Below are 11,700 nucleotides of genomic sequence, written 5' to 3' on the forward strand. Positions count from 1 at the left end.
TTCAAGTTTTTCCTCATAAATTTACAGTTTTTAATCTCACAAATGTGTGATTTCTACTGCCATTGCCATTTTAATTAGATGGAAAAGTCCCAAAAAAATTGCATAAAGTTAAGACTTTATAATCTCGCACATTTGAACAAATGTAAAAAAACAAACTCATACATTAACCACTTTCATTTTGGAGAATATCCAAGATTTCTTCTCATTAATTCACAAATGTAATCTCAGATATTTAGATTTTTCTTCTCAGATTACGGCCCGTCTCCTCGGCTCCGTCCATCATTTTTCTCTTTGGGGTTCAATTTGCTCAGTTTGTAAATTGTTACCCTTCTGTCCAAACGGTGAATTTATGAATCACAAATTCACGTTTGGAAGCAAAACGAGGACCGACGGTTTGAGTCTGATCCTTTGTTAAACACGTCTTTTCACAGAAACATACACAGTAACTGTTCTTCATGAAACATTTCAGCGTCTAAACCTTCAAGACTGAATCAACAACAACTCCTCTAAAAACCAAAGCAGTGAATGTGTCTCCTGATCAGGGATCAGTTTCAGTATTCTGCTGTTGTTGACCTCAATATCAAAAACAATATTCATGAACAGATATTTAGGGGCCTCATGTATAAACTACTGAATACATTTATACACTTCTATTCTTATACATGTACATGATACATACGAGTAAAACTTCAAACAATTCCTCTTTTAAAGACGCTAAACATGGAATTCTTCAACCTTAACAGTTGATATTTAGTTTAATTATATTAAAGATGTTAATTCAGAATGCAGACTGAGATTAACTATCAAAAGAAGGAATGACAGATTAGATATCAAGTGTCTCTGTGTTTAGACATTGTGTACAAACATAACAAATCAAAAGTAATCAAGCGTGACTTTAATATAAATGTTGCTTCTGTTTAAAGCTGATTCTCTCCTCTTTTGACCACCAGGGGGCAGATTAACGCTAAAACATTCCAACGCAAGCCCCGCCCACTCCCCTCATCTCTCTAAAAATAATTAAAAATCTTCAATTTGATTAAAGTGATTTAGTGTATAATTTATTATTCTTTTCTTTTTTAAATCGACTCTTAAAGTCTATCAGCAGACGTAAACAGGTTGAAACCTTCTCTATTGAACCCTTCTCACACTGAACAGGTCGTCACATCTTCTCTCAACAGACGACACGTTTGTCAAACTAGTTTTCTTCAAACATCCTGAAACTCTTTCCTGAATCCAAAACTTTGCATTTTGTCCCACAATCTTAATATTTATTCCATTTATACATGAGGCTCCTGATCTTTGGCGAATTAATCGTTAAATAAGTGCAAACTATGGCCAAATATGCAGCAGGGAACATATGCCTGTCACAACTCATGTCTTATTAAATGAGTAGAATATAAAACATGAGCTTCTTTCAGTTGGAGAAACGTTTCCAACGCGTTACAATCGATTGTCTGGTTACGTTTCGTTTCATTCACCAGTGCAGAGAAGAAGGGCGGCGTTAGAGCGCAGACGAGCCTGATTACACGGGAAATGTTAAAATAGAAATCTTCTTTTAAATTTATATTAATATATATTTATAGCAAAACAAATGTACAATAACTGCTAAATCTCATCCACCCGGAATAACCAGAGGAAACATTCTGATTTGGTCAAAGCATTCATATCATATAATAACCCCCCGACCCCATAAAGCATCGACCAGTGGTTTCTCTTCATGTGTGTCGTGTCAGAACACACACACACACACACACACACACACACACACACACACACACACACACACACACACACACACACACACACACACACACACACACACACACACACACACACACACACACACACACACACACACACACACCACACCTGTGAGTCCGGCTCTCCAGTGAAACGCTACGATAGAAGACAGAAGACGTTGAGACGCTCGTTCTTGTTCCCAGTTTAGCAGCTTGTCAGTCGGGTAACAGGAGGAGGAGGAGGAGGAGGAGGAGGAGGAGGAGGAGGATGATGGTGGTGGTGGCGGTGGTCACTCCCACACCAGAGGAGACGGAGGCATTTCAGAGGGCTGAGCCACCGTGGAGCTGTTCAACAGGACGTTCACAGTTAGCTGGTCATGTGTTGTACGCTTACATGTGCAGCGGTTGGATATGTAGTGGTTCTAAAATGTGTGAAGAGAGGCTTCTTATTCCACAAATGTAATTATTTTGCTGTGTTCACATCAAACACAAACACATTTTTCCCACAATGCAATTACATACAAACTCAACGCAAAGACGGGAATGGATGCGAATAGAAGGGAATTTGCACGAGGCGGCAGAAATGAGACGGAAAGCAGAAACCTATCAGCGTTCAGATTCTCCTCCTGTCATCACTGACGCCGCTCTACGATACCTCATATAAGTAGAGACATATTTAAAAACAATAACGATTATGCTGTATTTACTCCTATTAGACGTTATTCAATGTTAGCCTAGCCTAGCACCAGTCAATCCAAACTCCATTCAGAAAACAAGCGTTTTCAAAGTAGTTTGTCGTCTTGCAGAGACTTTACAGGCATGAAAACATACTTTTTATTAACCGGCATTATTATGTAGTTATTTCAGCATCTTTCTTTGTCCATTTATTGCAATTTAATCCCAAATAAAATGTTTATTTCTGGTTCATACAGCTGTAGTAAACCAGCCGACATGTGTTTGTCTAGAGAGAGAATCCTCTTCTAGATGTTATGAACCCAGAAAAGACAACATTTAGTTTCCTGGATATCTGAGACTTCCTCAACATGCTCCTCTCCAGCACAAGTGACGTGAATAAACACAAAGGAACCAGCAAACAAACTCCTACCAGTGCCGCACTGCAAACATTTGCTTCCCGTTGGTGTGAACACGGCACACTCGCTGTTATCAATGCAACATATTCAGAATGAACATGCAGCTCGTTAGCCTAGCTTAGCACAAAGACTGGCTCCATCAAAAGGTAAACAAAATATAAACATCTTCCTTCAACTGTGACGCTGCCTGATGAACATGTTGAATCTTTTCTAGGAAACAGAATCTTAAAGTTAAACTGCTGAGAGTTGAAGAGCTCCTACCTGATGAAGCTTTTGAAAGCAGCAGATTGAGGGTTAATGCAGAGCGGCACTCGATTCCCCTTCTGCTGCTCCAGAATGAACTGATGGATGATGTCTGGGAGAGGAAACACAAACCACAACTGATGTTAACCATGTGACAGATGTTACAAATGTCTTCAGAACAGCAAACATGAAGCCAGCCAGTAACTCCGCTGACCTTTGACCTGTCTCACAGAGCTCAGGTTCTTCTCAAAGCCGTCATCAAACTTGGGGTTGGTGACGGGCTCGAAGTCGCTGGTGTAAACTCGGCCGGAGGACGTGGTGTAGCAGCATTTGCACATGCAGGTGTGGTAGCGCAGTCGGCCCTCGTCCAGGTACGGGTGGGCCAGGGCGTCCTTCGCCGAGATCCTCTTAGACTGGAGACCAAAACGCCAAACAAAGACCAACTAGACGGTTAACTACGCTTCATATTCACCTCAGAACACTTATGAAGAGAAGTCAAATAAAAACGTAAAGCTGCATTCTCTCTCATGTCCAGCAGGGGGCGTGTCATCTTCTACCTGTGGTCATCAAACCGTATTTCTTTTTTTTCTAATATCAGTGTGTAAGTATCACTTTGTTTTTTATTCTATGTTGTTGTATTTTACTTTCTCCAATTTAGTTGAAGTATTGCTTTATTCATTTACCGTTCTCTTATTGCTATTGTTTTCTATTTTCAATGGTGGTGGTATTATTTATTTTACACTTATTAATTGGTATTCTATTGTTCATATATCTTTGTATTTTTATTCTAGTGTTTTTGCTGCTTAATCTTTAATGAAACTCTTGCACAAGAATTTCCTTAGATATTAATAAAGTTGTATCTGATCTGATCTGAATCAACTGAAGCTCAGGCGTAAGAACAACGAGCAACAGTCTCAGTTGGACTTTGTAACTTGCTTCAAACAGGCCGTTGTCATGACTGCGTTTATAGTCCAAATCCATAATTACACTTCAGTGACTCACTGAACGGGTTTCATTCATTATTAATCTATGTTTAGCAGAATGACTCACCGGGTCGAACACCAGCATCCTGCAGAGGAGGTGGACCGCTTCATGAGTCGCTTGGCTAGACAGCGTGTACAGAACAGGAAGTGATGGCTGCACACGGAAAACAAACGTCACAGCATCAACCCGACTCCTTCAGCTCATCAGCATGTGTTTAAAATGATATATTCTAAGCTATCGCAGTTCTTGCAATTTGTAAATGAGAAACTAAATATACAGATTATTTTTAGACACATTTGATGCCAGTATTTGACAGCGGCAGGTGTGACCGCTCTCTGTTTACCTGTTTGTGAGGTCCTCTGAGAATGTGTGAACGAGCGCCTTCACACGCCGTCCTCATGGCCTCCATAGAGGGCGTCCCCAACAGGTCCGTGATTAAATCCAGCTGCAAGCAACAAGGAAACAAAAGACGCATCAGGACGTGTCTAAAGGAATACGAGCTGACTCCACAGAGCTTCATGTGTTAAAGCTGCATTCTCTCTGCTGTCCACCAGGGGGCGACTCCTCTGGTTGTATAGAAGTCTATGAGAAAATGACTCTACTTCTCTCTTGATTTATTCCCTCAGTAAACACTGTAAACATGAGTTTATGGTCTCAATCTCTAGTTTCAAGTCTTCTTCAATACAGCATGATGTTCATTTAGTAAATGATGCTCCATTTAGAGTCAAACAGACCATAAAGCAGGGGATGCTTTAGGGCGGGGCTACACACTGATTGACAGGTCGACACCAGAGACGTATACGGCGTCTCTACGTCACTCCTCCTCAGTCCATATATGGTCACTTCCTGTTCACGAACAAAATAGATGGCAACGGCCAAATCAAAGAACTTGAGGCTAAAAAACTAGCAGTCTATTTGACTCTAAACGGACCATAAGGGCCATGAGAACCCTTATGATGGGTCATTTCTCAGAGAACTGGTTGACCTGCTGAATGGGACTCTGGGCTTGGAAGAGGATGCGTCTCCCGAGCAGCTCAGCGAAGATGCAGCCCACGGACCAGATGTCGATGGAGTTGGAGTAATGGCGGCTCCCCATGAGGATCTCTGGAGCTCTGTAGTACTGCGTCACCACTTCCTGAGTCATGTGTCGAGACTCGTCCGACTCCTCCACCCGGGCCAGGCCGAAGTCACAGATCTGGAAGACATTCAGGGTTAAATCTCTCTTTAGTTTCTCTACAGCTTTATTCTGTTTGATCAGATGGAATCCACCGCTGAGTGTTTCACCCTGTAGCAGTCGGACAGGGTTCCACACTGTGGCTGTCAACGTCGGTCTGCATTGTATTCAGGCAGACGTTCATAAAGATAGTTTGACTTTATCCAATTTGTTTGGTCCAGAATATGAACAAATTAATGTAGAATGCATTAAAAACACCCGTCAATAACTTGTATCTGTTTAAAGCCTGTGAGGTTTAGAATTTGTTGACAGTGTGTCAAAGACGCATTGAAAAACTAAAAAGATTTATGACTTTTACAGATGTCAAAAACACCAAAGTAAAGCCCGGTCCACACCGTCTCTCACACACAGATGATGTTGTTGCCTCCAGACCTTTTTTTGTCTTTCATTCATTTTCATTTCATTAAAAATGTAATTTATATATTTTTAAGAAAGTTTAAGAAGCGTGTTCTCATTTGTAAATGATAAAAATCCACAATTAAAAGCCACTACTCGTTATCTTTTATTTATGCAGCCGTGCAGGTCAAACAGAAAAAAGGACGTTTTGCAGTTTAAAACAAATTTGACCTTTTTTCATGTCTGTGACATATTATCAAGATATAGAGAATATAACTGAAGCAGAGACGGGTCATAAACGAGAGGAGCCAATGAGTGTCCGCTTCCTGTTTCTGTGACACCAGAACGGACCACTGCCAACTATGAACACATGAAACACTAAAATGACATCAGACAGAAAAATCAAGAGGAAACTGACTTTTTTTGGAGAACTTTCTGTCTCAGCATCACACTCTTGTGAGATGTGTCAGCTTACGTTTACTCATTTTCTTAGTGCTAAATCTGTTAGCTGTGTAAATATCTAGGATAAGAAAATAGAAATACATATAATCTGCTTCCATCCATCCACACAGCTTGTTGTCTGACGCACCTTGAGCACACAGTTGCTGTTGACCAGGAGGTTTCCAGGCTTGATGTCTCGGTGTAGAATGCCAGCAGAATGAAGGTATTTCAGTCCTGGAGGAGGGGAGGACGTAGGAGGAGAGACAACAGGACAGAATGTTAGGATCCTCTCCTCAGGTCTCTTTGTGGAACCATGACTGACTCAAGGATTTATCATTTCTCTTTTACATCCGTCTGTGTTGTTTTATTCATATCGTTTTGTGCTGATGTAACTGGAAGAACTCAATGCTGAAAGATACTGACAATAAATCTTGTCTTACATTCTTCTCTGGCTTTAAAACACAAATCTGCATATTTCATCTTTATAGCTGTTTAAGGGAGAAGATATTAAAGAAACACTTGAATTAATGCAACAACAACAACAACACGTCGATGAGCTGAAGGAAGAGCCTCACCTCGTAGAATCTGATAGAGGAAAACTTTGGCGTGGTCCGAGCTCAGAGGCTGAGGTGATACGATGATCTTATGGAGGTCACTTTGCATCAGTTCAGTCACCACATAGCTGAACGACGGGACGTTAAGGAGGAGAAACAGAAAGACGTCCGAGAGCACAGACAGAAGAGAGAGCTGATGTTCTAAAGATTAGTGTCATTATCAGCTGCTTCCTTTTAGACACTACCTTCATTTCAGCTATATCAGGATGACAACAAAGCTAGACAATGTGAATACTAGAAATGTTTGTTCTCACACGCAGCGTGTCACTTTAAGGGTCAGCATATAAATAAATATAAACTCTGAATCCATCAACAGAGAAGGATACATCTCTTCAAAGTAGTCGATGTGAGGAGGTTGAAGAATGTCCAGAGCAGAGAGCACCTGAGGACACAGTGAAAGACGAGGTCTGTCTCTACAGGTTGATACCAGGAGACAGGTGGAGACAGGTGGAGACAGGTGGAGACAGGTGGAGACAGGTGGAGACAGGTGGAGACAGACGGAAACACATCTCATCTGCGTACTCACGTTTTCATGTTTGAAGAAGCACAGCATCTTCAGCTCCCGAAACACCCTCTTGCAGGAAACAAGGTTTTGGAAGACATTGGGCATCTTTTTGAGGGCGACTCTCTTTCCGTCTCGGGGTCCGTCACTGACCTGCACGGTGGAGACGACAAACACAGTGTTCACACCAAACAAGAACACTTACAAGAGGCCATGCAGAGATACAAATAAAAGCTCATTTGCGCGAGACGGCATTCTGCAAAAGCTTTTAGTGTTGACACGGTCTTTCTGTCTTTCTGACATCTCCTCCTGCAACTACATAAAAAGGATAAAAAGTTGCTTGTTAAATGTTTCGGTTACTTGATTCCTGCTTTGGTTGCACTTTACTGTGAACAGCAAAACAGCAATCTCATCTGGATGATGCTTTGAACCAAGACACACAGACGTTCCTGTTTCAGATGTTTGAAACAGAAACAATACCGGTTATTTCTTCTGGTAATAATATATTAGGGGATGCCATAATATATTATACAAACTGTGTAATCCTAGCCTGGAATCAAACCAGTCAGACGGGGTTGTGAGCTTTTTGTTCAGGTTTTAGCAGCCAGGATGTTTGTATATATTAAGCAGCAGGATAAAAGTGAGATATTGAGTTTAGAGGTCTTTCCTCAGGAACATTTGAAGGTTTTGATTTAAATCTATACAATTATTCATCATTTTGGAGCATTATTATACATATACAACTATAAATAACTCCCCAAAAAGCTAAAAGACAAAACTTGAATACTTATTTTATAATTTACACATCTGATATCTTCGTCTGAACATTTAATTCAACTTGAAATGTTTTCCCTGTAAGACATATTTTGTAAATCAAAAGAGTAGATTCAGAAACCCTTAAATTATGTTTCCTTAATTATATTTGATTAGAAAAAATAGCACGTTTTGAGTGAACACGGCATAAAACTCAGCGGCTCTATTGACCATTTAGTACTTTCATATTGTTCATATCTATCTCTGTGGCTGAGGGCTAGATCTCCATGATATTCGGACATTCATGGTCCCAGAGGATGATCCCTAATACTCGTTTGTGAGTCCACTGAACTTTTCTATTACATCACTAAGAGACTAATTCCAATTTACTAAAATCTTGTTTTACAGCAAGTTATCTTGGAAACTAAAGGCTGAAATTAAATGAAATATTTTGTGTATATTCAAAGTCCCCAGAGAATGATTCATAATGTGTTTGTCGACCCTTCTGGCCTTTTAATGGTCATTAAATAATGAGAAATGAACTCTGGAGATGATGGATGGAGAAAACACACTATTGTCCTTCAGCGTGTTTGTTGTTCGTGCACGTTTCTTAGAAACCTCTGAAGTGCAGTGAAGCAGAGATCAGAGCTTTGTGAGGACTCAGCAGGTTTAAGCGAGAGCTCTGCAGCGTCTTCCAGCTCGACCTGGTCAAAGAGGATCAGTGAAGGCCGACAGATGGCAGCGACTAAGGTTTAACACTGTTCTACAAACGCCTTCTCACAGCAGAGGGACGGCTCAGTGGCACCAGCGTTTAAAGAGAATGTGTTTGTTTACTACAAAACTCCTCATTCCTTTAAGTCCTGTTTTAGCTTTGTGTTCTTCTGCTAAGCTTCCTGCTAAATGCTGAATTAAGAGAACACATGCGGTGGACTAAACACAAGCAAATCAAGAAAACAGCTTCAGTTTCAATTTGACAACTCATGCAGAGCTTTTAGAAAAACTGCAAATAGAGAAAACGAACCTGACAGGTTCTAGAAAAAGTGCTACAAATAGTGTGAACAGATGCAACTTCAGAGTCAGATTTAAAACAACTATAATATCATATTTTGCCGTGTGACATTTCTTCTAATGAGGCTGCTAAATACTTAAATTCACACTTTATCAGATCTGTCAATATGGAATTATTATAGCACTTGTGTGACAGGTGTCTGCTAAACCACGGAGAGGTTGCAAAAAAACCCTCAGAAGAAATGTTTTACATATTTCTACTCTTGATTTCGTAGACAAAAACTAAGTGTTTCATGTTTTGACTAAGATATATGTCAGAATATTACTTGAATTAGAAAGTACAGATTATTGGTATTTATAAATTAGTATTATTTTCACTCATTAAGGTCTCCCTACAAAAACACCCCCAAAATGATCATGACAAATGTAAACAACAAACATGGCTGCTGTTAGAACCCAATCATTAAATATGACCTCATCAAAAGATTGGAGGGTCTTATTAAAGTCATGTGACTGATGAAAATCACCTCTCCTACCTTTAAAGGCCTGGTGGTGTTTACAATACTTCAAACACAGCGGTGGGAACATCCTTCTATTATAAACATCAGTTTGTGTTTGCATGTTTTGCATATTTTATACATCTGGGCCACTTTCTGTCTTCATCTGTGGTCTTCTACCTGTTCTACTGAAGGAGTCACAGTAAACACTTCTGCATGCTGGAGGCCACTTCCTGCACAGTGTTTAGGCTTCATAACAGCTGGCTGTGGTTTAGAGTTTGAGCAGATGTGTGGATCGTTTTGTTGAAGACGAAGAGGTTTAGAAAGTGAATTGACTTAAATCATCACCAGGTCTTCTGTTTGTTGTGCACCAACCAGTGTTTGCATCTCAGAAATCTGCACTTCAGATCAGTTGATGGTGATGCAAACTAACTAAAATGTACCTGACTAAACGTGACTTTTAAATGGGTTCAAACCTGCTGGTGTGGTCTGCTGTGGTGCGTTCACTTACCAGACAACCCCAAACGCCCCGTAACCGATGGGCCTGTCCGGCTCGATGTCCACCAGCGGCTGCAGGTGGTGCGTGTGTTGCTGCTGGCGGTGATGGTGAGCTTTGACACCGGCGGAGGCGGCTTGAACCTGGGCCGGAGCCGCCGCGGCCGCCGGCCCGGGGGCTTGTCCGGGTGCTGGGGACGGGAAGTAGGGCTGCTGCTGGCCGGGGTTGAGCATCACCACCGCGGACGCAGCCGTGGAGCCGTGCTGCTGCTGGACCGAGTGCACCGCGGCGGCTGAGCCCGGGTGCTGCAGGTGATGGTGCTGACCCGCGTGGTGGTGGTTGTGGTGGTGCATGTGGGGGGGAGGCGGGAGGTGCGGGAGCTGGTGGAGATGCGGGTGATGGGCGGCCACCGTCGAGGAGCCACCGTTGTAAGCGGCCATCATTTTAGAGACATTTGTAGCCGTCGTGCCGCAAAGAGCCATCCACTGATGTTGTGATGAGGAGGAGGAGGAGGAGGAGGAGGAGGAGGAGGAAGAACTTATAGGAAGCAGATCTGCGGGTTAAACGAGCCGACGCCTGCTGCTGTGTGTCCGCTGTGCCTCCTTGTCATAGTGCCACCTCTCTGACCCGCCTCCGCCTAGATGAAGCCCTCCGGCATGAACACCACCAAGCAGCCTGCAGCCAGGAGTCCAACCACGACCTGTGAGCAGGAGACAAGCAAACACTGGATGAGAAGACAACCCAGAAACTCCACGATGTCCCGCATGGTGCAGGTGCAGGTGCAGGTGCAGGTGCACCACCAATAACAGTGTGATCTAAAGGGGGTCACGTGGGATTCATGTTTGGGTGTCTAACTTTGCAACACAGGTGTAGGTGCAGGTGCAGGTGTAGTAGGTAGTAGGTGCAGGTGTAGTAGGTGCAGGTATAGGTGCAAGTGTAGGTGTGTAGGTGTAGTAGGTGCAGGTATAGGTGCAGGTGTAGGTGTAGTAGGTGCAGGTATAGGTGTAGGTGCAGGTGTAGTAGGTGTAGGTGTAGTAGGTGTAGGTGCAGGTATAGGTATAGGTGCAGGTGTAGTAGGTGCAGGTAGGTGTAGGTAGGTGTAGGTGCAGGTGGTAGGTGCAGGTGTAGTAGGTGTAGGTGTGCAGGTGTAGTAGGTGTAGGTGTGTAGGTGCAGGTGCAGTAGGTGCAGGTATAGGTGCAGGTGTAGGTGTGTAGGTGTAGGTGTAGTAGGTGCAGGTATAGGTGCAGGTGTAGGTGTGTAGGTGTAGGTGTAGTAGTAGGTGCAGGTGTAGGTGTAGGTGTAGTAGGTGCAGGTGTAGGTGTGTAGGTGTAGGTGTAGGTGTAGGTAGGTGCAGGTGTAGTAGGTGCAGGTGTAGGTGTAGGTGTGTAGGTGTAGGTGTGTAGGTGTAGGTGTAGGTGTAGGTGTAGTAGGTGTAGGTGTAGGTGTGTAGGTGTAGGTGTAGGTGTAGGTGTAGGTGTAGGTGTAGGTGTAGGTGTGTAGGTAGGTGTGTAGGTGTAGGTGTAGGTGTAGGTGTGTAGGTGTAGTAGGTGTGTAGGTGCAGGTGTAGGGTAGGTGTAGGTAGGTGTAGGTGTAGGTGTAGGTGTAGGTAGGTGTAGGTGTAGGTGTGTAGGTGTAGTAGTAGGTGTGTAGTAGGTGTAGGTGTAGTAGGTGTAGTAGGTGTAGGTGTAGTAGTGTGTAGGTAGTAGGTCTTGTGTACCATTGCCATTGCCTTGACTCCTCCTCTTCCTCCTCCTGGTGCTG

At 42.8% G+C, this 11,700-nt stretch overlaps 1 protein-coding gene across 1 annotated transcript; it reads right to left on the reverse strand.

Moving 5' to 3' along the window:
* Positions 1-1,989: 1,989 nt before the first annotated feature.
* On the reverse strand, positions 1,990-10,382 carry LOC129091545 (serine/threonine-protein kinase NLK-like; the record flags this gene model as incomplete). Its single annotated transcript, XM_054599214.1, has 11 exons — positions 1,990-2,084; positions 3,092-3,185; positions 3,288-3,486; positions 4,124-4,210; positions 4,401-4,502; positions 5,043-5,252; positions 6,217-6,302; positions 6,644-6,750; positions 7,009-7,064; positions 7,209-7,337; positions 9,954-10,382. Coding segments are annotated over 11 exons (1,554 nt in total), but the record flags the coding sequence as incomplete, so codon positions are not given.
* Between the last annotated feature and the right edge of the window lie 1,318 nt (positions 10,383-11,700).

The sequence above is a fragment of the Anoplopoma fimbria genome, chromosome 1 (genome assembly GCF_027596085.1).
Source record: "Anoplopoma fimbria isolate UVic2021 breed Golden Eagle Sablefish chromosome 1, Afim_UVic_2022, whole genome shotgun sequence".
NCBI classification, from domain to species: domain Eukaryota; kingdom Metazoa; phylum Chordata; class Actinopteri; order Perciformes; family Anoplopomatidae; genus Anoplopoma; species Anoplopoma fimbria.